The sequence below is a fragment of the Panicum virgatum genome, chromosome 7N, assembly GCF_016808335.1.
Source record: "Panicum virgatum strain AP13 chromosome 7N, P.virgatum_v5, whole genome shotgun sequence".
In the NCBI taxonomy this organism is placed as follows: domain Eukaryota; kingdom Viridiplantae; phylum Streptophyta; class Magnoliopsida; order Poales; family Poaceae; genus Panicum; species Panicum virgatum.
In genome coordinates this window covers 38958949-38983835 of record NC_053151.1, presented here as the reverse complement: position 1 = coordinate 38983835, position 24887 = coordinate 38958949, and the positions used below count along the sequence as shown (strand labels likewise).

At 48.9% G+C, this 24887-nt stretch overlaps 4 protein-coding genes and 1 long non-coding RNA gene across 8 annotated transcripts; all 5 read right to left on the bottom strand.

Moving 5' to 3' along the window:
- Positions 1 to 34: 34 nt before the first annotated feature.
- LOC120680444 lies at positions 35 to 3018 on the bottom strand. Its single transcript, XM_039961941.1, has 6 exons — positions 2632 to 3018; positions 2200 to 2304; positions 1934 to 2095; positions 1793 to 1853; positions 972 to 1096; positions 35 to 366 (listed from the first exon to the last, which is right to left on the bottom strand). Exons 1-6 carry the CDS (start codon positions 2941 to 2943, stop codon positions 295 to 297), a joined length of 837 nt encoding a protein of 278 aa, XP_039817875.1. The 5' UTR covers positions 2944 to 3018; the 3' UTR covers positions 35 to 294.
- Positions 3019 to 3342: 324 nt separating this feature from the next.
- Positions 3343 to 8650, bottom strand: LOC120682660 (probable LRR receptor-like serine/threonine-protein kinase At1g63430). The gene is made up of 13 exons (XM_039964633.1): positions 8284 to 8650; positions 8025 to 8163; positions 7231 to 7302; positions 7003 to 7146; positions 6791 to 6919; positions 6373 to 6492; positions 6234 to 6295; positions 4955 to 5194; positions 4660 to 4865; positions 4433 to 4565; positions 4182 to 4339; positions 3840 to 4046; positions 3343 to 3749 (listed from the first exon to the last, which is right to left on the bottom strand). Exons 1-13 carry the CDS (start codon positions 8360 to 8362, stop codon positions 3495 to 3497), a joined length of 1944 nt encoding a protein of 647 aa, XP_039820567.1. The 5' UTR covers positions 8363 to 8650; the 3' UTR covers positions 3343 to 3494.
- Positions 8651 to 10219: 1569 nt separating this feature from the next.
- LOC120680706 lies at positions 10220 to 11302 on the bottom strand. Its single transcript, XR_005677772.1, has 2 exons — positions 11142 to 11302; positions 10220 to 10571 (listed from the first exon to the last, which is right to left on the bottom strand). It is a non-coding gene; the product is annotated as an uncharacterized LOC120680706 (long non-coding RNA).
- A 195-nt stretch (positions 11303 to 11497) lies between these two features.
- Positions 11498 to 21896, bottom strand: LOC120680704 (O-glucosyltransferase rumi homolog). 3 transcript variants are annotated; one of them, XR_005677771.1, is made up of 6 exons: positions 21611 to 21888; positions 14096 to 14784; positions 13623 to 13815; positions 13368 to 13432; positions 12616 to 13255; positions 11498 to 12183 (listed from the first exon to the last, which is right to left on the bottom strand). XR_005677771.1 is itself a non-coding variant. In XM_039962219.1 (6 exons), exons 1-6 carry the CDS (start codon positions 21758 to 21760, stop codon positions 11836 to 11838), a joined length of 1656 nt encoding a protein of 551 aa, XP_039818153.1. In that variant the 5' UTR covers positions 21761 to 21896; the 3' UTR covers positions 11498 to 11835. The 3 variants fall into 3 exon arrangements, 2 of the variants coding, with proteins under 2 accessions (XP_039818153.1, XP_039818154.1); XM_039962219.1 differs by having other exon boundaries at positions 13045 to 13255; positions 21611 to 21896; XM_039962220.1 differs by having other exon boundaries at positions 12038 to 12972; positions 13045 to 13255; positions 21611 to 21890.
- Positions 21897 to 22114: 218 nt separating this feature from the next.
- Positions 22115 to 24857, bottom strand: LOC120680703 (O-glucosyltransferase rumi homolog). 2 transcript variants are annotated; one of them, XM_039962217.1, is made up of 5 exons: positions 24318 to 24857; positions 23431 to 23984; positions 23120 to 23312; positions 22709 to 22990; positions 22115 to 22634 (listed from the first exon to the last, which is right to left on the bottom strand). In XM_039962217.1, exons 1-5 carry the CDS (start codon positions 24840 to 24842, stop codon positions 22269 to 22271), a joined length of 1920 nt encoding a protein of 639 aa, XP_039818151.1. In that variant the 5' UTR covers positions 24843 to 24857; the 3' UTR covers positions 22115 to 22268. The 2 variants fall into 2 exon arrangements, with proteins under 2 accessions (XP_039818151.1, XP_039818152.1); XM_039962218.1 differs by having other exon boundaries at positions 24326 to 24745.
- Between the last annotated feature and the right edge of the window lie 30 nt (positions 24858 to 24887).

The window sequence follows — 24887 nt, the reverse complement described above, 5'->3', positions numbered from 1 at the left end:
GAAATGTAATGCGATGGTACGAGTCGGCGAGTCGTGCGTACATGGCCACAACTGAGTTACGTGGAAGAGATCAGCACTCATGCCCAACAACAAAATTCCTAGTCAGACTTGGCAAGCTCCTGGCATTACTTAAGCTGGGTTCAGTGAACAGAGGCTACTTAAAAAGGCTACACTTTTGTTCATCTGTTCATATACTTGTTCACCTCTGCATATTTCTTCATGCACCGTCTCCGGTCAGACTATGGAAACGGTGCGAATACTTGAGTGCAGCCATCTTCAGACCACCACCATGCTTCATCCTCTTTTCTCAGGCTCCTGCAGCATGTTGCATCGAGATACAATGCTCCGGAAATCCTCAAGGTTTATCTGTGGAGAAGCAAAACCAAGATGTAAAAAACTGGGGGAGAAGTATTGTGGAATTGAGTTGGAAGAGAAATTGTCATCCTGGTACTGTGCAACTTTGATAACCTTGGATAGAAATTCATGCACAATTACTTCCCCAATTGGAATTGCTAGTGCACATCCATAATGCTAGCTAGTGTCTGCTTAAATTGGCTAGTTATAAGAGAGACCCATACCTTTTGTTTCAATAATACTACAAAAATCAATTGTAACTAGCAGCTGATCATTTTGTAAATCGTGAACCAAACAAGTAGATGCCTTAGTTTGGAACCAATAATACAGACACTCTAATGTAACTAGTGATATTCATACAATAATATGAACACTTCTGTGCGCCCTATCCTCATTATGAAACCATGCTTAGGGACATGGTATTTAAACGGCATCTTTTCCCCCGAAAAAAGTTCATAAAGCAAGGATGAAGCAAAACCTGCCAGTCCTGCCTACTTCTAAGTTCGGAATGCTTCAGCAAATAGCAGCTGCCAGGAACCAGACTGGTTCTACTTTTCCGAAGTGGATTCTGAAGAAAAACTCTGATATTTGAACTTGATTAATAAACAAAGACAAACCTTTCCATCTCCGTCACTATCAAAGCAACGGATCATGTTAGATATCTCAGAATCTGTCCAGATGAAATCGTTTATTGTAGCCATTCTTTCAAGATCCCATGGTGTGATATATCCTTTACCAACTTCTGTAAATCAAAACGTGAACCAATTGACATTTGCATACTGTTTGCACAAGCAATGTACCACGATTAACAAAAAAGTGAAGCTTTGAAGAGCACACCACAAATATAAGCAATAATTATGTCAATTATGTGCTTGCTCCTTAGATAATCACATCCATTTCCGTCAAAAAACCCATAGTTTCAGGTTGCCCTTGTACTGACATCCTGTACTCACCTCATGGCAAATATTGTGCAGCGAATAGATTATAGACTAAAGTAGCTTCACAAATATTCTTCCCTGGATCGGCTCCATACTAGGCTAGGTGCAACAACATATCAGGATAATGACATGACTATTCTATAGAATAGATGTTTATTCCTTCTAAATTTGGTTTGCGGTTCTACTTTGTATCTAAACCTACAGCTACTCAAATGTAGATGGGGACTTGGTGTGTGTGTGTGTGGGGGGGGGGGGGGATTCTATGGGCTTAAAACAAGTTTGAGGTGCCAAACTGAACTAAGAAAACATCTGCACCAAAGTTCACATATTTCCTACAATAGAAGTAGCTAAAAGAAAGTTTCTTCGAGTTAACAACATTTCCTGGAAAGACTATTCATTATCCTTGGATGAGGAAATGATTAATCCTATAGCTGCATGACTGCCAGATATGTAGGAAACGAAATTTGGTATTTTGGTGTCAGCCTGTCAGATAAGAGTACCATCAAATGAGAAGAAGAATGCAACCACATCATCTTCTGTCAGTTGAATCCTGCTCTTACCCTGAAAACAACACAAGTCATGAGTATAAACATACATGAGGCAAGTGAAGCTTAATAAATGTCAAGCTGGAAGGGATGTACCAGCATTCTAATCTTTCTGTTCTTAGCTGAGTCCTGAATAGATGTTTTGCCATTATTCTTGTATGGAGTGCCTTCACTTGCTTCCTTTACTGTGCTTGAAGTTTCTGCACCAATTGCAGTCACAGACGTTTCTGAAGATTCGGCCAGTGAGAGAGCAATTGCCTGCACATTAGCATAGCTAAAGTACCGATCAAATAATACAATGAAAATTCAGCACAAAAATTGGCATTCGAGGATTAAAGTTGATTTGATGGTTATCACAATACCTGCTGTAAGGTATCATCATCATCCACGAAATCAGTAGGAGAGCAACCTTTTGTAGGTGCCATCTTTTTAGATTTACTTGACTTTGACAATTTCTTTCTCTTTCCCTGAACCAAAAGAAGTATTATGCAACATAATGCAAATAGGCAATATGCCCATATATCTGATATACTACAGCAGCTGATACCGAACCATATTCTTACATCAGCAAATCTCAAACCCATGGCGCTATAAAGTTGCCATTTGTGTTACTAATAATGAGGGTCTCCTTTTTAAAAAAAAATACTTCAAGAGGATTTAACTTGCCATTGGCAAACGCAGTTTGGTACATAAGAAGCCATATTACCATCACAAAACTAAACTAGCCCCATCAATCGATCATGACACAGAAAAGTAAGTCTATCTAAAAGAGAAAAGGGGGGAACAAGAGGCACCTTGGCACGAGACCTAGACGCCGATTTCCCCTCCCCATCCATGTCGTCGTCTTGCCCGCTCTCCGACAAGCTCTCGTCCTCGTCCTCCTCACCGCGGCCATCGTCGGATGGGACGTACTCCTCGTCCTCGTCGGCGGACCGCTTTTTCTGCTTCCCCTTAGCCACCGCCGCCGGAGACGGGTTGCGGAGGAGAGGGGACGCTGCGAGGCCGCGGAGGCCCAGGGCCTCGAGGCGGGCCTCATTCTCGCGTATCCTCGCCAGCCGCTGCCTCTCGTACTCCGTCAAGTGTTCGTCGGTTCCATCTCCCGCCATGGCGACGCGGCGGCAAAAAGACCTTGCCTTCTTTCTCCCCGCTTCTCCCCTAGGGCCGGCCCCTTGTTCATTTTCTCAAAATGAAAAAAAAAGGAGAGAGAGAAAAGCTCACTCCGGGGAACAAGTGGTGCAGGGCCGAGTTGGGCCGTATTTTGGCGATTTGAGATTTTGAGCCCTAAGGCCTGATCTCTTCAATGCGTCCCCTGCACGAGCCCGCGATCCTGCAAAGTAGTAATTGGGCCTTATAGTTTGTGGCCTGCCATTTCCTTGGGCCTCAACGCCCAGCACCGAGCAGCAAAATTTCCTAAAAGAAAAGAGCACCGAGGGGCAAAAGGGAAATGCTCCCTCTGTTTGTGTTTGATATTTCTTTTTTAAAAAAAAAACTCTTCCTGCCAGTGCTTGTTTAATCGAAAAGTCGATTCATTTTCAGTTCAGATCTTTGTGCCTTTCCTTCTCAAGACAAAAACCATTACAATGCCAAATGGAGTAACAATGGGTCAAACCATTACTGCCAAGCAAACTACATGGAGGGGCAGGCGAGCAAAGGGCATCTAGGAGATGGCCAGCTCGGCCTCGGCCCAGGCCAGAGACGAGTCCCTCATCAAGGTGGCCGCCGACGCCTCGATGCCTTCCTCCAGGATGGCCGCGATCATGCTCATGGAGGGCCGCCGCGACGGCTCCGGGTCGATGCACAGGTTCACCACGTTGCAGACGATGCCCAGGCTCTCCTGGTTCACGCTCTGCCTCTGCAGCCTCTCGTCCACCAACTTGCTGAACTCCTCGGGGTGTTCCAGGTGCTTCATTGCCTGAAATTGTTGGCATGCCAGGTGCCCAGGTGTCAGTGCCAGTGAAGCTTGACCAAATGAGCAAAGTTGAGCCAAAGCAAAGCCACTTACCCAGTCCACCAGGTCCCCTGTATCTTTGGAAACCGAGGCTCTGCCGCTGATCAGCTCCAGCAGGATCACCCCGAACGCGAAGGCGTTTGCCTGGACGTCCATGAAGCGCTTGTGCCGAGAATCCGTTATGCTGTTGACAGACCCGCCATTTACTGACCCAAGTCCTGGTTTGCTCACAAGATATCTCCACCTCTCGAAATCGATTATCTACAAAAAGAAAAGCAATTATCGCAGTTGTCACACGAGCTAGGACTAGACCGTGATGTTCATGCTGCCATTCGAGAAGAAAGTGCTGCTCTTGATTTAGCGGTGTCGCTAGGAGGAGTGCAGGCCGACACAGACCTTTGGTGAGTAATCTTCAGTTAGGTAAATTGAACTGGATGTCAGTGCAGCAGCAGCAAACGGAGGTTGCAACTCGGTGTGCAAGTATCTGAGAGCACGCGCGATGGCGAGAGCTAGTTTCATCCTTCTGGGCCAAGATAGCTGCCACCCTTCCCCATCTGCAAGCAAATAACGCATCAAGTTTATGCTTTGAATGTTTTTTTTACGTGCTGTGGAATCATATATAACAAAGCAACAGCTTATATGCTTACCGTGAAGATGTTCATAAAGTGTCCCATTTGGTGGGTACTGAAAGACAAGCATTCTCGAGAACGGCTCAGACTCCTTGCAGTATCCCACCAGCTTTGCAACATTTTCATGACTCAGCCTAGCCATTTCTATCACCTGAAGTATTTGAACGCATACTATGATATCTGTTATACAGCAGGAAAAATCTTAATATGAGTTCCATAGAAGTATGGAACTGGTGAGCACTTGCCTCCTTCTGAAAGTACAGCTCCACATACTCATTCCAGTAATGCACTGAAATGGACAGGGACACAACAGCAATCTCCCGGCCATCCTTCAGAGTTCCCTTGTACACGACTGTCTCATGAGAAGATCCAATTATGTTGCTGAAGTCTTCGCAAGCTTCTGCAAGCTCTTGCCGGCTTATCTTCGGCACATTTACCAGGAGATCATCATCTACACAAGCAACGAGTGGTAATCAATTGAGTGTACAGTTTAGCTTTGTCACTACTACTCACTAACTCGCATAAAAAGTACGCACTCACCGATTGATATTACGGTCTTCTCCTTCCAGCTCACGGCTCTTGTCCATGGAGCACTGTTCCCGGACCCTGAGGATCTAGCTCTGCACCTTCGGAGGCCAGTGATGGTACAAAGTGTCAACAAACAAAGGAACGATACTGCTGCGATGACTTCCAGAATGAGAAGCCAAAGTGGCTCTGGCAGGCCTTTCTGCTCATTCTCATCAGTATGGTTGTCTTTGCCTGTGTCCTGATTAATTTCACCTGCAATTATGACGTAGTGCACTTGCTCAGTGTCAGGAAAAGCACATTGCAGTAACACAGAAGTAACTGGGAACATTTTATTTTGAGTTTATGACAGTATGTAGAGAAATTTTACAATGATTGAAAAAAAATAGGAGCCGTCCATCTGATAAAATCCAACGGTGGTGAAGGTAGGAAGTACCTAGAATAAAGTACCTGGTACTTCCAAAATGTGGGACCAAGTACCAAAAATGGGACCCCATACTAATTTAATTTAATTTTTATAAATACTTTCCATAGATCAACGGCTAGAAAAAAGTTCAAGGTAAAAGTACCTGAAAGTACCCATTGGTACACTCAAACGTAGACATGCATATGAAAACACAAAAAAAAACAATTTGGGCATCTTTAAAAAACAAGATGGGGCTATTAACAACAAACAGAAATGAGAAGAGCCTTGGACTAAAGATCAAATCACATAAGGACAAAAGGAAGAATGTGGGAGATGGGATATTGGAATCCAACAAGGAAGCAAACAAAGTGTCAAGTTCAGGTCTTTATTTTAACAAGCATAGCCAAGTTTACTATCCCCCAGGTCCCAAATGGTCCGTAACTTAGTACAGAAACTGACAACACAATCTGCGGTGTGACTAGGCTTACTTTTCTCCTGTCAAGTCAGATAATTTAGCCTATAGTTAGGCTTCTATCATTGCACTATGTCCTCGAGCCCAGAAATGAACCCAATTTCATCTTCTAGGATGACGAGAGGGTGGCCTAATGGGTATTTGACAGAATATGTAGTTTAGCAGATAGATTGCTGCAGTAACAGCCTATTGATAAAGTAAATTTATGAGATATTTTAATTTTTTCCCTGCGCATGGATCTTCACCAGGAACTGTTAGTTGTATCTTGCAACCAGTTGTGTGCAATTTTTTGGAGCAATAGTGATGTGGATATATTGCTCTTGTCAAATTACAGAACAAAAGTATCCAACAGCCAAAAAGAGGATAAATTGTAATTTACTATAATTTGTCAACTATTAAAATATAATATACCATACATTGCTGGAGTGGACGGTTTGATGTGTCATTGTCCTGGAAGCAATTGCCTACCAAGCTTGATCTGTTAAAATACTGTAAAACAGGTAAGTTCTGGAAGACTAAACTGAAACACTTAAACCACAAAAGGCGAAGGCGTACCTTTGGATCTGCTTTAAGCATGTGGGAATATCTCCAACCAAAAAGTTATATGAGAGGTCAATATCAGTTAGCTGAGATAACTGACACAATCCAATTTGGTCATTACTGTTGGTAGATTCCCTGAAAGAAGGATTACAAGTACAACTGGTTGTTCAAATGCCGTATCAGTTGATGTCTAAATATAAGAGTACTGTTAAAGTTTTGGAGCTGACAGTTTGATCACTGTTTCTTATCACATTCAGCTTCTCTCCAGACAGTCAACTAAATTCAAACTGCAAGAGTTGCAGTCAGTGCTGATAGATGCTCTTCTTAACTAAATTCCTTTATTCCTTTTGTATACAAATAACATTCTTTCAAGTTCGTGCATACTGAAAACAACTCTTGGAGTTTCTTTGAAAACATGGAAACAGTTACTTACATGTTCGAATCATTACTTGCAGGAATAGTCCCAGTAAGACGGTTATTGCTCAAGCGTAGCTCAAGGAGGCTTCCCAACTTGCCAAGCTCAGGAGGAATAGCGCCATCCAACCGATTTGCGTGAAGGTCTCTAGGGCATAAGAGAACAGATGAGTTATGAAACTGAAGAAATGCTGAGAACAGCATAAGTTGATCTTTGGCTCCTGTTTGTACATTTTTGCAATCTTTGGCATGTCACCAATTTCACTGGGAATCGGCCCCGCAAGTTGGTTGCTGCTAAGGTTCAGCTCGATCAGGTTCTTTAACTTGCCGAAGTCTTTTGGTATTGAGTCCATGAAAGTATTGCGATCCAACATGCTGTAAGAAGTTTGCCAATATTATCATTTGGTATTCATTCGAGATGAAATTAAAAATTAGGGTTACATGGAGTGTTCTACTCACAGTTTTTGCAAAGATCCCAGGGATCCGATTTCTGGTGCCAAGAATCCTTGGAGAGATGAATTCGACAACTCTCTAGACAGTGACAAGTAACAGACATTAATATGAGACGAACATCATGTTCATCAAGAGAGAGAGAGAGATATGGTAATTTTTCTTGTTCAAACTATCTGAATTCAGAGGAATACCACTAGTCTTTGATTTTTCTTTCAACACAAAAACGGAAAACTGAGAATTCTTGAGGGACCACAAACCCCACAATTCCACATACTCAAAACTACTACATTTTTTTCCTAGGGCGAAACCTTTTTTTTTTTTGAGAGAGAGAGAGCTCTAGGGAGAAACTTTGTGAATGGTTCATAGGGTCAACTGAAGACACGAGTAAAAGGTAATAGATAAAGTTCAATCATAGCTTCCACAGCTGGGTGCCTTATCGTGTGTCAGAAACTTTACCCACTTTTACTGTGAAAGAACATGCATCATTCTGTCCTGCCGTTGATGCAGAGAGGATTCTACTTTTACCTCCAGCAAGTGTTGAGTTTCAACAACAGTTTTCCATTTCAAGCTCTAAAACAGCTGGCATATTGCTTTTGGCATATGGTTAGCGACTTCGTTTTCCATCTCAACTATGCTATTTGGGCAAGCAGACAGTAAAGGCCACACGTATACGCCTAAATAAAACCAAGTTATGATCAAACGGGAACCTTAAAATTTTGGTTAGAACCATAAGAGGTTGCAAAAAAAAAAGGAAAAAGCATCAAGGGAACAAACGAGAGCGATGACTTCGTAGTTCTTACAGAGTAACGACACGGCTGTTGAACGCCGAGCACCCGACGCCGGACCATGTGCAGGGATCCTTGTCCCTGGAGTTCCAGTCCGACAGCTTGGACAGAGGGTCCTTGTAGATGGCTCTCTTGAACGCAAGAAGCGCAGATACTGCACACGCAACGCGAGCACACACAGCACAAACCAAATTCTTCAGAACTCGTCAAGAAACAAAACTGAAGAATTGACCAGGAAGAGAAACAATTACAGGACACATGCGAGGAGCAGTACCGTCATCTGAAACGGATTCGGAGTTCTTGAAGAGAAGCAAGCAGAAGATGGAGATCCCGAGCAGCCTCGCCGGCGGCATGCCGCTTCTCCTCCGCCGAGCAGGCAAGCACGCAAAAACCCGGGGAAACGGAGAATCACCGCAAAGAAAAAGAAGGTAACAAGACGGCGGCAGCCCAGTGGAAGCAATCGAGAGGAAAGCAGAGTCGTCCGCTTCACATGGTCAGCGAGCTTCTCGCGCGTGTTTATGGCCGCGAGGTGGAAGAAGACGAACCAGCCGCACAGTGCTTGCACTTAACGGCCACGCCAAGCAGTGATGATGGGCTAGGCTGCTGCTTCTACTAGTCTAATCGTACGAGGACAAAGGGGGCAACCAAACCCACCCCCAGATATTAATCCATCGCCTTCCCTTTTAATTTTTGCCACCTTTTCTGGGTCCCACCTCCCCTACACTCCTACAGCGGCTGTACGTACTGGAGCTGAGTTTGTACACGGTACACCTGGGGGCACGTGCCGCGTACCTACCGTTCCGCACACCAGTCTCGTGGCCCGCACGTGACATACACGCACGCCCTTGCTGGAGACGGTAATGCTCTTCCCCCACCAGTACTCAGTCACAGGTTTAAGGACACTCCACCTGAAGACGGCACCAAATCTGAGAAAAAAGCACTGTACAGATGAGTAGAGATCGCAAGGCAGGGCTCAACACGTGCGTGACACGCCCAGATCCAGAGTCCCAAGATCACGTGGCAAATCATCTTTACCTGAAGCTGACACTTGAGCTTATCACGTTATTCAGAGTTCTTGTGTCCCTCCCTCCATCGAGGTTTGAAATCTTCCGGGCCAATTCAGGTCTCAACTTGGCAGTCCGGACACGCTCCTTCACGCAGACGTCCTGAAAACGACCCGGGCCGTGTTTGGTTGCCTCCCGTAATTTTTTTGAAAAAACATCTTTTTACATTTGAAGTACTAAACATAGACTAATCACAAAAATAATTACAGAACTCGTCTGTAAATCGCGAGACGAATCTAATGAGCCTAATTAATCCGTCATTAGAGGTTATTTACTGTAGCATTACTGTAGTAATTTAGCGTCTGGCTACAGCCTAATTAGATTCGTCTCGCCATTTACAGACAGCAGTCGCAATACGTTTTTTATTTCGTCTAGATTTAAGTCCCCATGCAGGTGCCGGAAAAAAATTGAAATTTTAGTTTTTCAACCAAACACGGCCCCGGTTGGGTGACGATTCAAAAATCTCTTTGGGGATCAGGGTATAGAATACAGTTTCATTCCATGTCACGGCCGGACCGAACATTTCTTTGTGCCATGGTCACTTCCTGGCACTTGCTTTCGTCTTTCGACCAGGTCTTTGGGCATTTTTATTGCAAAGAATGACGCGATAACCTGTGAAGAGTTGTTGCGACCACTATTGCAGAAAGTTACGACAATTCTAGAGTAATCCGAGATGGGTACACATCACCATTGTCGTACTTATATTTGACAGGGCGACATCATGCAGTAACCAAGCGAAATGTCAGCCTGCGATGAAAAAGCAATGAACAGTACAGCGGATTTTTTTAATAAACGATACAGTTCGCTAGTTGATCAGAAGGGATAAACGGTACAGTACGCTAGTTGCTCAGACGAAATGAATAGCTCACAAGTCACAAGCATTTTCTGGAAAAAGAAACGATGCCTTCTTTTCACTTTATAATGTTCAGATTGATTTCGCGTCTCTAAAATTCTTGGAGCCCAGGGGATATAATATTTTTTATTACGAGAATACGCACATGCAGGGTTGTGGAGATTGTTTAGCTTAAAGATGTCCTGGAAAGTGAGATAGTGCTGCTTCGAAGCAAATCAACGCAAGACTAATCATGATTCCCGTGGCTGGCAAATGGAATGGGGTGGGATGTAGCCTTCAGACACAAGTTTCTCTGATCTTTTGAGAATGACATCCTTTACTTTATCTGTTCTTTCTGCATTTGCCTTTCAAAAAGAAGTGTCTGTTTCCAACCTTTGAGATTGAGCATCGAGTACTTGTAACCGCTTGCAATTCCCTGAAAGAGCATGGGTACAGAGAGATGTGTTACCTCTAGAAACATATCGATGCTGAAGATAGCATGTTGGCGGGTCCCATCTCCAGCCTCAGTCTTCATTCAAAACTGATTTTCAATTTCTTCAGATCTCAACCCTCCTTGTTTCTCAGTGCCTTGTTCCACCAATGAAAATTAGCTGATATCTTGTTCTTAACCCTATCAGTGTATATGATAATCTATGACCACATAACCTGAAATGCAGTCAGGAGTCAATGTAATGGACCAAGCAACAAAAACAACAGTAAAAGGTGAAAAGTACTTGACAACAAAAGAAGAATATGATTATGAAGAATGCTCAAAGAAATTATGCTTCTGACTTGCTCCCAAAGTCTCTTTTACTCCATTGACTACTAGCTAGTTGGTTGTTGATGCCAAACTATAAAAGTTGGCAGTAACATGTAAAGCAATCGAAGGAGCTATATCATGTACTCTCATGCCCCATAGCCTTTTCCCTCAATGGCCTGTAGGTGTGGCAGAATGTCAAACAAAGGGAGGTTTTCAATTTTCACTACAACAACCAAACCCATGATCAGCGCAAGTTCATGTACTCGGCTGGTGGCAGAAGTCAGAGAAGTCTAGTTTAGTAACTAACAAACTTTACCTGGAATCAAAACAAATAAGCATTACACTGCCATAGTGGAGAACTGAAACCTGTATTCTTCCCGTGTACAATCATAAGTGGCACTGACACTTAAGAAGCTGACGAAAGTTTCATAACTCCTAATGATGCAATCATAAATGGATCAGAAGTATCAACCAACCTCCCAACAATAAGTAATGGCACCACTTTCCTTTGCATTGGTGCATCAGAGTACCATTGATTCAAGAGTTTTCTGCAGAAAATAGTGGTGAAGCAGTTGTTTCTGCCATGTCAGTGAAAGAGAACATCTCGAGTAAAATTAATTAGCTTAGAAGATTGTGTGTTTACCTGCCACTGCAGATGGCCTTGACATGCTGCATCAAACTATCCTCAGTCCACATTGTACAAGAACACCCAGGAATTCAGACTGAATACAAGAGCATACCTGGTTTCATTTTTGTTCTTTTTGTACTTGTTTCGCACTATTACAGAAATGTGATACAAACAATCGAATGTGAAAACAAAGAGAAACATGAGGATGCACCCAGAATCATATTTTCTGAATACTTATTGGATTTATCAGTGACAGTTACAATGGTTTTACAAAACAGTAATTCAAACAAAAAACAAATACAGAAAAATAATGTTTGTAACTAAAATCACTTTAAGAAGAAAAAAAACTACTGAAGAAAATGCTGATATTTGCTCAATTTCTACAGATGCTTAACATAGATTTCAGTGAATGATTCGTATTTGTTAGAACTACAATGAAGCTGAATTAGACCGTAAGTCCCAAACAGTTAGCATTATCTATGCCTATGCTTGGAAGAGGGGGAAAAAAAAGAGCTAGGGTTCCAGCGCACGAAGCCTGCTATCTATGCCCTCAAAGTTCTTTGCTCCCACATTTCAATCTGCTTTACTGAATTTTCCCTCCTCTGTTTTAGCATCTTCAGCTCACGAGAGCTGAAGGGAGGAGGCAGATCGCATGGACCTGCATCATGGGCAGACTTCACCATGGAATCGACAAGAAACTTCTTCTCGAGGCCTTCAGCTTGGCATGCCAAAGACTCAGAGCAGACCTCAACAGCTTCAGGTGGCTTAGTTGGTTTGAACTTTAAAAGCTTGGCATATTCAGTTAGAAGGTGAAGCATGTAGTCATAAACTTGGTCCATACTGAGCTCTTCTTGAATGAAATTGCTTGCTTGCTTTCCTATACGCTGTGCCTACAAAAGCTTTAAAGAATGAGAACAGTATTTCATCTAAGACAAATTGAAAGGAAAAGAACAAGATTCTGGCATAAAGGCACTTAAAATTCTAAATAGGCTACTCAGTGCAAAAATACTGCCACTTGTCCGATTTACTAATTATTTACAACATTGATGGTCTCTAATGCTTAGCTTTGACTATTCCTTTTTCTAAGGAATCCATTATAAAACCATGAAACTACAAGAGTGAAAAATTTGAGCGATGGTTATATAGGTGCTTCGATTTATAGTATTGTCCAAAGTACTTATTCAGTCAAAATTAAAATGTACAGTTATTTACATGTATCCAAGGTTTGGACCAGAGATACCATTTAAGAAATATATTAACTCTACAGAAAACTCCAAAGGTTTATTAGTCAAGAGAAGGCAAGAGGTAGGCACTTATCCAACCTAAGATGATGAGTATAGTGCTACAAATTTTGGACGACAACTTCCATGCTGAAGCTCTTGATTCAATGCTCAAATGTTAACAAGTCACTGCTTGCTCTACCGAACATTCTACCATCATTCACTTCTTACATTATGGTTAGTTCTGATGCTATTTGCATTTCAACAAAGAAACAAAAACTCGAAGTTATGCCATGATAGTAAATTGATTCCTCAGAGCACTGTTATGGGCAGAAATTATTTGTGTGGAACTCTTTCGGAAGACAAAGACAGCCCAGAAAGATCAGACATCTTGAGTAATAGCTGTACATTGCAGCTCAACTGGATTTCTATTGAATCAAATTGACTTTGCCTCCATATCTGAAGTTTAAAAACTGCAAAACTTAGTTGCCTGCAAATGTAGATAACTGCATGTAGATAGATGTAAAGTACCAATTGCTTGTGAGAGTTCCCCCAGTCAACAGCATATTTTATGGAGGCACATTTATTGTCATCCCGAACAGGCCAATAATGCTGAATCGGCATTAGTGACCTTGAAAAGAAATCATAGTATTTTGGTGTAACTAGCAGTGTCATTGAATCACATGCTAATATATATTTCTGACTGATTGACCATGCCGATCCTTCAATATAGATCTTGTACCTGTTAAAGGTTAAGTAAATGTTAAAAACTTATAGTCTACCGATAAAACTATGTTACATAACTCCAGGTGCTTGCTCTAACTCCACAAGAACCAAACGAAAAGAAGAAGAACCTGTGTGAGCATTGACTACCCAAATCTGAGTCCTTATACCCTGCCTTGCTCTCTTTGAACCAGTCCTGCACCCCCAAACAACAAGAACAAAGATACTAAATATCTAAAGTATTTATCACCAAAAGAAAAATTTACAGTGGCGAGAATGCAAAAGTATTTGATTTGAAATTGAACCGTTTTTGTCTATGAGGAAAGGGAGTGACTATACTTTCCCTAAGGATCCCTAATTGCAGATATGAAAAAACTAAAAGTTACCTGAGCGTAAATCCTTGCGTTCCAATCTTGTGTACTGGATACATTACACTTAACCAATTCCTGCCGTGTCGCCGAAACTGATGGATTCCCTTTCCAGTAAGCATAAGGTTCTCTATCCATCCACCTCGCTCTGTTATTACCATCCTTCAAGTCTTCCTGCAAGGCATGCCATGGCTTTATGTTGATCTCCGGCCTGCCAACCAAGAGTCAGTGCCAAGTAAACTGTTGTACTTCATATGAATACCTGAGCATGAATGTCCAAAGTTCAGCTATGGAAACTATGAATTAAATTTGGTCGTTCTATTAATGATACGGAAGATATTAGGAATTAGCCTAGTGTTCATGGCTGCTGATTCGAACATATCATATAGAAGCAATTCTGGAGCCGTCAAAGTTCGATGCTAAGTTCCTCATTCATCCCTTTTAGAAGGAAATTCACAATTCATCAAACACAAAGAGGTAAGTAAAATTACCACCCCCAGAAGGACCAATCCGGGAAGACGATGTCCAGCGTCCTGTCATCCCCGCAGTAACGGAACAGCGGCGGCATGACCCCGGCGTACTTCCCGCGGTAGAGGTGGGTGCGGACGACGGGCCAGTCGACGGTGTCGAACATGAGGTCGAGGTCGGGGACGCGGCCGGGGTAGCGGCGGAGCAGCTGGAGGACGCCCCAGATGGTGAAGAGGTCCCGCGTCTGGAACGCCGGGCGGAGCCGCTGGATGTAGGCTCGGCCCCCGAGCACGACGAGGCGGAACGTGGCGGTGAGGCGGGCGCGGGCGAGCATGGCGCGCGTGACCCCGCCCGCCGCGCGCCATGGGCGGAGGTCCTCGTGGATGAAGCGGAAGTAGGACGGGCACGAGCGGTTGGAGGACGGCGAGGCGGGCGGCGGCGGGCCGGGGGAGGAGGAGGGGCAGGTGGAGGGCGAGGAGAGAGCGCGCGCGAGGGTTTGGGAGGTTTTGGGCGGTTCGGTGGGGTGGGAGTGTGAGAGGTTGGGGGCGGGGGCAGGGCAGGAGATGGAGTAGAGGGCGGGAGGTGGTGGCCGGGAATGGGGAGGCGGCGGCGGCGCTGCTGCTGACGGCCGCAGGGGCTGCGGGTGCTCTGCTTCCGGGTGGAGCGCGGCGGCGGGAATGGCCGCGGTGGTGGGGAGGCGCGTCAGGCGTCCCTGCAAATGCCAACGAGGAAGGAAACGAAATCGTTAGAATGGTAGTGGGCCCGAGGCCAAACTTACATGTGCATATGCTATCATCTCCTCCTAGCCGAATTATGGGCTGACTCCAACTTGGCCCCTCCCTAGCCCTCGTCTAACGAGATCCCCGCTGATCCGTGCAACGGGGGTACGTTTGGGGTCACGGCACATGTCCCTGAGACCCTGACTCGCCACTCACCAGACTCCCACCGCAGACGTGGCGAGCTCCCAGTTCCCAGCTCCCAGGCTCCACATGCCTGTGGCAATGGCTCCATCCCAGCTCGTCAGTCGTGAGAACATCTCTGTGTTACCGCTCCTTTAGCGCCGTGTTTGGTTTGGGCTGAAAAAAAATTCGCAAATTTTTTTTGCATCTTTGACTATTAATTTAGAGTATTAAATAAAGTCTAATTACAAAATCACCTGCATGACTTCTGGTAAATTCGCGAGACCAATTTAATGAGGTTTTTGACCGCACAATTAGAAAATGGTTATTGTAACATCACTGTAGCAAATCAAAAATTAATTACTGTCATTAGATTCGTCTCGATAAGTTACAACCATCTATGAAAATGTTTCGCAAATAAACTTTGTTTACTACTCTATTGATGCATTTGTCTTTTTTGAAAAAAATTCCGTGGTCTCAACCAAACATGACATATGACATAGATGTTACTAATTGCCAAATTTAATTACATTTGAATTTATGCATCAAAAATTTATTCAAAAATATGAATGGATAGAGCATGTAAACGTCTACCTTCATGCAAAATTTGTGATTAAACAAAAATTTATGCATGAAGAAACAAAAAAGAGAAACTTGCACTTAAAAGGGCTGTAACACCGGATACACGTTAGTCATGGTAGCCCTCCGTCTTTTATTTCGCTCTGTCTCTTTCCGTCCATTCTTTAAATCCTATACCTAACCTACGCGAACTCTCGAGCAACAAACATTTTCTCGGACCGTGCGCGCCCACCAGGGTTTAAAAAACCGGTGGTACTGTTCAGAACCGGAACAGTAGCACAAAAAATTTACTTTTGTATTTTTGGATTTAGAAGCCTAAAATATAAAAAACCGGACCCGGTTTACTGTCTCGGACCGGACCGGTAACGGGAAAAAATCCCGAAAACCGGCGGTTCCCGGACGGTTTCTGAAACCCTGGCGCCCACACCCCCACAACAGTGCTCGTCAGTGCGCGTGCATGAATGCAAACGTAAATGTAAGAGCATCTCTAATAGTTTTCTATTCCACTTTCTCATCTTTATTTTTTTTAAGAAAAAAACTCTTTAATAGTTTCTCATTATAATTCCTCATCTCCTAACAATTGACATATTGTCCATTTTTATACGTAAAAATACACACAACTCCGTGACTCCCGATCTATTTTCTGGCGGGCGATTTTTCTCCCTGCCTCTTCTTCCCGCCCTCGACAACGCCGCCCTCGTCCTCCTTCGCACCGCCCTCATCGAGGAAGCAAGGCCGCCGCCGTCCTAGGTACGATTCAGGTAACATGGATCTCATCCATCTTCTAGATTTTCAATCCGCCATGGGTTGAATCCATTAATGTTGTTGTGGAGTTTAATCCTGCCGCCGCGTTGGCTGTTGTGCCCTGCGCCGGCCGCCATGCATTTTGCCTTGCGCTGGTAGTGCTCTGCGTTGGCTGCCTTGCCCTGTTCTCTGCGATGGCCGCTCTGCCTTGTCCTCAGCAGGGTTCACCTTACCGACGGTAAAGCGATTTTCGCCAACTAGCGGTATCGGTAAACCGGCGGTAAATCGCCGAAAACCGCTAGAAACCGCTCGAAATGACAATTCAAATTCAAAAAACCGGTAACCGTTGTTTACCGACCGATAATCGATGTTTACCGACCGGTAATCGATGTTTACCGACCGGTAACCGTCGTTTTTAACCGGTAAACACCGTATGACTTTGGAAAATTAAAAATTTTGGTAGTATTTCACCGTAATTTTGTAAATATCATTACTGATGATATATATCAAACAATTATATAACATTTACACATACATAGAATAGAAGTTCATATCCATAAAAATAGAAATTCACATCCATAGTCCATATAGATCATCACAACAATAGTCCATGCAAATCATCACAAACCATAGTCCTCACAAACCATCATCGTCAATATGTATAATACATAGTAGTGGTTTCCGGTCCAAATGAACAAATGAACAAATGAAAATATATGTACATATTTGAAATATGAACACGCATATATACATATAGCTAAAATGAACAAATTAACATCCAACTACCATGAACAAATGGATCCATATAGCTAATATGAACACATGTTTTTGAATATAGCTACACAACAAACATCTAAAAATCAATGTAAAATCAAGAAATACTCACAATGCAGTGGTTTCCTGTCCAAACGCGCCGATTTCCGCTCGGAAAACGCCGAATACCGCTCCGGATTAGAGGATACCGCTCGGGATTACCGGTCCGAAAGTTTTTTTATTTTTTTGAGTGCCCAAACAATCAAATATTTGAACATGTTCTATATCAGAATGATGTATGTCATCTCTACTTTCTTACCATATTTTTTCCTTTTTTATTTCAAATATTTTTGAAAATTTTAAATTCGGACGAAATTTTTCGAAATTTACCACCGGTATGGGTTGCCGCCTAGTAGCGGTATCGGTAAAAATCGGCGGTAACCGGCGGTTACCGATCGGTAAGGAAAACACGGGTCCTCAGTGCCCCGCGATGGCCGTCCTCTGGAAAGTGAAGACCATGGAGAAATGCGTGTACACATGCTAAAACGTAGCCTGCCCTATGCCCTGCGCAAGCCTGACGCTAGGAGTAGGCCGGACTGCTGTGTTCTTGGCCAGCAGCATCTTTAGGGCCTGTTTGGCAGAGCTCCGGCTCCTCCAAAAACAGCTCTGGCTCCGGCTCTTCCGGTGGAGCGGCTTCTCTGGTAGAGCTGGAGCCGTTTTAGAAAATATTTGGCAAAACAGCTTCACTTGTTGGATTGATGTTGAAAAAAGTCTAAATTGCCCTTTTTCTTTTTTCTTCTTTTTTTTCTTTTTTTTTCTTCCCCCTTCTTTTTTCCTCCTCCCCTCTTTTCCAGTCGTCGGCCCCTTCTCGCAGCCCCGCCGCCTCCTCCTCCGCTTGGCCGCGGCAGCCCCCAACCACCCCCCTGCCGCGCCTCCTCCACTGGCCGGCGGTGGACCGCGCCTCCTCCTCCTCCTCCAATTGCGGCGGCCCGCGCCGCTGCCTCCTCCCAAAGCACCGGCGGCTGGCGCCTCCTCCTCCCCTCGACCGGCGCTGACCACCTCCCAAAGCCCGTGGCGAAAACCGGCGCCGCTCAGGCCGCCACCGCGTTCCCGTCGTGCTTCCACGTGCCCACGAGCCCCAGCCCCGCCTCGGCGTCGCGGAGCAGCCCGGCTGATTCGCCATCGTCCGCTGCCGAGGCAGCTCGTGACATCGTCCCGCGCCGCGACCACACCGGGGCCACGGCGGCGGAGATCGCCCCGCGTCGCCGCTCGGTGGGCAACGACGACACCGGGTCCGAGGTGGCGACCGCGACCTCCCGCCGCTCGGCCACCTCGCCTCACTCTCCCGCCCCGCCTCCCCGAAGGCGGTGCCCACGCTGGTGCCGGTGCGGACGCTGCTGCCGGTGCTGCCGCCGCTGCCGTCGGACACGGACGAGGAGAAACGGCCACGGAGCCGCCGGCGCCGGCACCGCCGCGTAGTGAGCGGGCGGAGGTCGTTCTCCTCCTCCGTGAGGGCCCCCGGGGCGCGCCTGGCGCCGGCGCTGCGTGTGCGCTCCCCTCGGCCGAGAAGCGCCGCGGCGGCGGTGTCTGAGCTGGAGCGGTTCGCGGTGGTGCGGCGGACGCGGGACCCGCAGCGCTCTCGGACGAGGACAGGAAAGGAAACAACGAGAGGAGCCGCGTGGAGCCATGTTTCTGTGGCTCCGCCTCCTCTGTGTAAGCCGAAACCGGCTTCATGTGTGGCTTCTGAGATGGAGCTGCTCCATTTGCACCTGTTTGGCACGGCACCGGGTGGAGCTGGTGTTGGTGCCGCTCCTGAAGCCGTGCCAAACGGTGCCTTATTGTAGTATCCAACGATTTGTTATTCATTGTATTTGAATATATCATGCTTTTTTACAATACATGATCTTCTGCCCAAGTGCTGTCCTCCATGTATGCCTTCTGCCCAAGTGACGTTCACGTTTGTTGCTGCCCGAATCAGGGAGGAGAGGGGCGGCCTGCAGGTGTCAGGTGCTGGCACCAATTAGGGAGGACAGGGGTGCCCAGCATGTGCCAGTTTGTGGTGCCGAACTGTCGATCAGGGAGGGGCGGCGGCTGGAGGAGGCTGCGGACGGTAGAAGGGCGAGGCGGCAGGTGGCAGGCGGCGGCGGAACAGATAGGTTGCCGGATGAAAATTATTTTTGTGGGGCCAATTTTTCAATTTTTAAGAGTAAATATGGGGAATTATTGGAGATGTACTCTTTTTTGCATCGCTATACTTATTTGGGGAATTGGCAAACAATAAATTTTGAGAAGAAAAAATTGGGAACTATTGGAGATGCAAACGAGCACCATGGCGTGCGGGGCAAAATAGAATACAGAGAAGCCATAACCCATCAACCCTACAGTCTTACCTACCGGTCTTCCCTGCGCCGGCTGCAAGGCACGGCGGACTGGCCAACTGGAGGAAGTCTGCAAGTGCATGGCCGCGTAGAGCCTCTGGCATCTGGGGATTGGAGAGCACGGCGCTTCAGCTCTTGGGGGTCCCTTAGCGTCCATGGCTTCACTTTCACTGCCTCAGCGGTCAGGCTGTCTGCAGCGGGACACTGAAAAGCTCCCTTCAGTAAATTTTAGAAAAAAAAGGAGCTGCAGCGGGACACTGAAAAGCTCCCGCTACCGTCCCGGACCCGCCAAATCTAGCGCGATGCCAGACGCGTGCTACCGGCCACCGTGGCACGGGGCCCGCCTCCCACCGTCGCGTCCATCACCGTCAGCCTCCGCTCACGTGCGCGCCCTCGTCTCCACTCCCCGCCGCCGCCACGTGGACCTCCGGTCCGCACCCGCCACCGGAGATCTGCCGTCGAGGCCGCGCCGCCCGCCAGAGCCCCGCCACGGGCGGGAGAGCCAGCGAGGACGCACTGGAGAGGGAGGGAGAGGAGCCGCCGGTGGGAGCTTGGGAGGGAGGGGGAGGAGGGAGGGAGGAAGGAGGGGGCGGCACCCCGGAGGAGCCGCAGGCATGGGGATAGCGCGGCTCGCCGCCTCGAGGTTGCGCGCGGCTGCGCGGCTCGGCTCGTTCCCATCGGGGTCCCCCGCCCGGCCACGCGCAACGCGCCACGCAGCCAACGCGCGGCGAGGGAGGAGGACGAGGAGGGGTGGTGCTGCGCGAGGAGGCAGTGCTCTCGGCGAGAGAGGAGGGAGGAAGGAAGAGGGCCGCGCGGTCATGGAAGGGAGGGAGGAGAGAGGAGGCGGCGCTTGGCCGGAATCCAAGCTGGCGCTGCCGGATCCCGACTGTCGCGGCCCGTCTGCCTACGTGCCGCCTCGCGTGCCGCGCCTTGCCTCCGCGGCGCCGCCGCGGCCCGCCTGGCCGCGCGTCACCGTCGAGCAGGCCTCGCCCCGCACGGCCTAGGAGGAGGGCCAAGCTCGAGCATGCCTTGGGGAGGGGCGCCGCCGTGAGGAGGAGGGATCTGGCCGCCGCTGTGCTCGCGGGCGAGGGAGGGGAGGGAGGATGGGCGCCGGCGATGGAGGTAGGGAGGCGCGGCGCCGGCTGATGAGCTCGAGGTGGGGGGAGGGGAGAGAGAGGGGGAGGGGACCGGTCGGTATAAAAATGAAAAAATAATAATATGACGTGCGGACCCCAAAGGCTAGTAGTTGAGATAGAAGGAGATACAGAGGATGAATGGGTGCAGAGAAACTAGTAATAGAGAAGAGAATCTCGATGACCAGACAAAAATATTCGTTATAAAGGAGGATTTTAGAGGATGACAGCTGTGGACAGCCTCAGAACTCAGGTCCAATACAAAAGCGGCGGCGCTTCCTCAGGTCAGCAAAAGGAACAAACTTTGGACGGCTAGGCCATAACAAATCCTTTCAGAGGTTATCATGCAGCAATCATGGAGGTGGGGAAATGTACTTCTTTTGTTCCCCCAAAGTAAAGTGCCATAAAAACAATTCTAGCTCATGCCGTGCCCCTGGTTAACGTGGCGGTCCGGTTAGGCGGCTAACGCGAATTGGTTGCAGACAGCACAGTGCTTTCGTGCTGCCGCGCGCGGCAACCATTTGCAGGGCAAACTGTGCTCAACAGCGCCAAGGCCGGAGGTACTGAAAAGGAGAAACTGCCATCCATACGTCCGAAATCAGAACATGGCCAGCCAAACCATTGGCGGCCTTGCTTTGCTCTCAAGAAAGCAAGTTAATTCGCGCAGTGATGGAAACAGTAAGAAAAAATGGATATCCGAGATACATAAATCTGTGTTTATATGCGTATCCGATCCGTTTCTATATTGGGGGATGTAAACTGGAAGGAACGGATTGATATCAAGATATCCAAATTTCGTTTCCATGCGTATCGATTCGTTTCCACATTAGTTCGCATACTCTTCGCTCCCAGCAACTGAAGGAAGACAAGTTACTCCATCGATCGTCATGTTTCTAAAAAAACTCTACTCCTACACCGTTTCCTAAGAATCTCAAAACGAAAAAAAGGGAGAGATTCTCGCGATCATGCGGAGCGAAAAACACCGCGGGACAGTAGAGGGTAGAGACGCCGATCGAGAACGACAAGGAATCGGAGAGCTTTTTTCGACTCACAGCGGTGGTGGCGGTGATCCAGCGAGCCGACACGACCGCCGCGACGGCGGCGACGGAGAGGAAGAGGAAGGCGGCGCTCGTCCTCGACAGCGCCCCGGCCAGCGTCGCGCGGCGCCGGCAGTCCGCCGTGCCCGCTGCGGCCGTCGCCATGGCCGAAGGGCGCCGGGTCCACGCAGTGAACGCTCTCGGGTCTCGGCCCGGGTGAGGCAAAGCAGAGCAGAGGTCGGAGGTATAGTAGTAAGCAGGGGACGCACTCGTGACCTTGCTCGGTTATGATGGAGTCCCCAGCGGCGCGGAGGGCGACGGCTGGTTTTATGAGGGCCTGCCCGGGGCAAGTGCGGCAGGGCGTGAGAGCGAGACGGTTCAAGGCGGGCACGGCCGCACGGGGGGCATGCTGCAAGGGGAACTGCTGTGCCACCACGCTACTCCGTTGTCCGTTTGCAAGTTCTGACCAGTTCGTCACGTTCAAGTACGGCTTTTTCTGTGACTACGTTCAAGTACGGCTGGGGCACAAAGTCACTCTATGAGTCTATGTATTTCTTTGACCAAATTTTGCAATACAAATCTTGTTTTCACTCTACTGCATCTGGTTTTTTCACTCTGGTCTTTTAAGAACGACCATAAGTCTTGGCATCCTTTTTCCTCGTATTCTAGTCTGCTACGCTCTACGTGTGTCGGCTGAATGATCCTCCCACGCCTCCACTTGCCTCACCACCTCCGCCCTCTCCCTTCGCAGCGCCTCCAGCTCTTGGGCACTGAAAGGCGGCGGCAGCCTGCACGGCCCTTCGCCGACCGCGCCGCCGTCCGCCGCCACCACCGTGTCCATCATGAACTGCCTCTCCAGCCCCCGCCGCCCCCGCGCCATGGACTCGACGGTCACCTCCGCGGCGCCGGGCGGCACGGCGGGCCTGTACCGCAGCAGCCTCGCGTACTCCGCCAGCAGGTGGAACATGTAGTCGTAGACGCGACCCATCGCCAGCTCCTCCCGGACGAACCTGCTCGCGTTCCGCCCGATCTCCCGAGCCTGCACACAACAACGTTCGGTCACCGTTCCGAACTCGATCGTGTCCGTGGTCTGGCGCCGGGCAGGAAATATACCTTGTCCGGGTGGGCGTTGCCCCAGTCGACGGCGAACTTGATGGAGCGGCACATGGCGGCGCCGCGGTCGCGGACGGGCCAGTAGTGGCGCAGCGGCGCGAGCCCCCGCGAGAAGAAGTCGTGGAACCTGGGGCGCACCATGAGCGCCACCGAGTCGCACGCCAGGATGTACTTCTCGCTCACGGACCAGCCCCGGCCCTCGATGTAAACCTTGTACCTGTGCGTGCACTGCTTGGACAGGTCTGACTCCCTGAATCCTCGCCGCAGCTCCTTCCCCCAGTCCTGAAAAAGATGCAGCCATCTCCTGTGTCACAGATCGACCACGTGCCATGGCGAGGCTACTGAATCTAGCATGGGCTGCAAGCGTGTCAGTGTACGCCTGCGCGATTCAGGGAGTATGGAGGTGTGCACCTGCGCGTATATCCGGGCGTTCCAGTCACGCTCGCCGGACGCGTTGCACCGGAGGAGGAAGCGGCGCCCGGCGCCCACGTTCGGGTTCCCCTTCCAGTACGCGTACGGCGCCCTGTCCGTCCAGCTCGCCATGGCGTTCCCTTCCTCTATCTCCCTTCGCAGCGCCTCCCATGGCTTTATGTTGAGCTCCGGCCTTCCAAGTTCAAAGCAGGACGGAGCACTTTGTCACTCAAATCACGGAGCATTTTCGTACGATACGACGTACAGGCGTGGTCATGATGAAGAATCGCCAAGGCAATGTGCGTATTTACCAACCCCAGAATGACCAGTCGGGCAAGGGGATGTCCAGCGTCGCCTCGCTGCCGCAGTACCGGAACAGCGGCGGCGGCTGGTCGGCGGCGCCGACGACGGGCAGATCCTCGCAGTCGAACATGAGGTCGAGGTCGGGCACGCGGCCGGGGTAGCGGCGGAGCAGCTGGAGGATGCCCCACTGCGTGAACACGTCCCGCGTCTGGAAGCACCGGCCGTAGCGCGCCACGTACAGGCGCCCCGCGACCACGGTGATCCGGAACTTGGGCGCGTACCGGCGCGCGCGCTCCACCGCGTCGAGCGTCACCCCCGTGTCGCGCCACGGCCGCAGGTCCTCGTGGATCCACCGGAAATAGGCCGGGCACTCCCGAGGCGCTGGCGCTGCTGCTCCGGCGGGCGACGGGGCTGGTGGCAGCAGCTCGTGGGGTGTCTGGTTCGTGCTTGTGGCAACGCCGGCGAACCGTGGCGGGCCCGGCGCTGGATCAGGCCCCTTTGCAGCATTTCGCGCTTTGGTTGGGATCGCAGTCGCAGCAGGGGTGATCGGAGTGACCTGTAACTAAGATTCAGTAAAAACAATCGTATAAGATTCGTCATACTCATACGTGTTGTGAGTGGTGACATGAGATGCAATTTCGCAAATTCAAACTTTCAAAAAAAAGAAACAATTTCGCAAATTGACAAAGTTTGACGATCTGGCGTGCAGGTTTCAGCTGGACGAGGACTCAGGACAGAATCTTGTCGGCCGCTGTGCCACAGTTTCTAACCTTGTTGTTCAACTACCAGGGTCACGGTTGAACAGCCTTGTGTGTCGAGGGTCAAGACTCCGAGAGATAGAAGAGAAACTGCACGCGCCGTAGAAACACAAGGTAGTAGGTGTTTGCAGGGGAACCTTCTTACTCTGGCGCTGGCAGACATCCAGCAGGCGGAGACGATAGCCCCGGCGACGAGCGCCGCGAAGAAGACGAGCACGCCGCAGCCGCCGTTCACCGCTGGGCACGGCGCCGCCGCAGCCAGGCGCGCCCGAGGCAGCTGCCGGGGCGCCTTCGCCGCCGCGGCCTCCATCCCTCAACCGGGCGGCATACGCCTCTGCTCTTCCGCGAGCAAGAACGGGCCGGGCCAGGCCAGCGACGGACGGACACGTGAGGCGACGGAAACGCCACGCCGCGCTCCTCCTTTTCTCCCCCCTTCTTATGATCTTATCGCCGTAGCACGGGCTCGCGCCCCGTGTTCCGTACGTTTCCTGCTCGCGCCTCCTTCGGCTGCGCCTGGTTTTGGTCTGGGCGCGTAGGATTGGGGAAAGCATGGAGCCAAAGGTCCAAGGATCAAAGACCGCGACGGGGTGCAAGTGGAGCGCGGCGTTTGCCCCCCTGACGCTGACGGCGCGCCTACCCGGAGCCCATCCGCTGCCTTCCATCCGGGTGCGCCCGCTCGGGGCAGCACCGGTGAGATGCTATTCCGG

What these genes read in the sequence shown, in the direction of transcription:
- LOC120680444 (XM_039961941.1), bottom strand. Translation starts at nt 2,943, where the DNA reads ATGGCGGGAGATGGAACCGACGAACACTTGACGGAGTACGAGAGGCAG. An exon ending in ATGATGATACCTTACAGCAG is followed by an intron (nt 2,096 to 2,199) that starts GTATTGTGATAA and finishes GCTAATGTGCAG; the next exon opens with GCAATTGCTCTCTCACTGGC. An exon ending in ATTCTTCTTCTCATTTGATG is followed by an intron (nt 1,097 to 1,792) that starts GTACTCTTATCT and finishes TTTGATTTACAG; the next exon opens with AAGTTGGTAAAGGATATATC.
- LOC120682660 (XM_039964633.1), bottom strand. Translation starts at nt 8,362, where the DNA reads ATGCCGCCGGCGAGGCTGCTCGGGATCTCCATCTTCTGCTTGCTTCTC. An exon ending in CGAATCCGTTTCAGATGACG is followed by an intron (nt 8,164 to 8,283) that starts GTACTGCTCCTC and finishes TTGCGTGTGCAG; the next exon opens with TATCTGCGCTTCTTGCGTTC. An exon ending in GAAGACCGTAATATCAATCG is followed by an intron (nt 4,866 to 4,954) that starts GTGAGTGCGTAC and finishes TTGCTTGTGTAG; the next exon opens with ATGATGATCTCCTGGTAAAT.
- LOC120680704 (XM_039962219.1), bottom strand. Translation starts at nt 21,760, where the DNA reads ATGGCGACGGCCGCAGCGGGCACGGCGGACTGCCGGCGCCGCGCGACG. An exon ending in GATTGGTCCTTCTGGGGGTG is followed by an intron (nt 13,816 to 14,095) that starts GTAATTTTACTT and finishes CTTGGTTGGCAG; the next exon opens with GCCGGAGATCAACATAAAGC. An exon ending in GGTAGTCAATGCTCACACAG is followed by an intron (nt 13,256 to 13,367) that starts GTTCTTCTTCTT and finishes AACCTTTAACAG; the next exon opens with GTACAAGATCTATATTGAAG.
- LOC120680703 (XM_039962217.1), bottom strand. Translation starts at nt 24,842, where the DNA reads ATGGAAGGCAGCGGATGGGCTCCGGGTAGGCGCGCCGTCAGCGTCAGG. An exon ending in ACGCCCGGATATACGCGCAG is followed by an intron (nt 22,991 to 23,119) that starts GTGCACACCTCC and finishes CATCTTTTTCAG; the next exon opens with GACTGGGGGAAGGAGCTGCG. An exon ending in GCAACGCCCACCCGGACAAG is followed by an intron (nt 22,635 to 22,708) that starts GTATATTTCCTG and finishes TGTTGTGTGCAG; the next exon opens with GCTCGGGAGATCGGGCGGAA.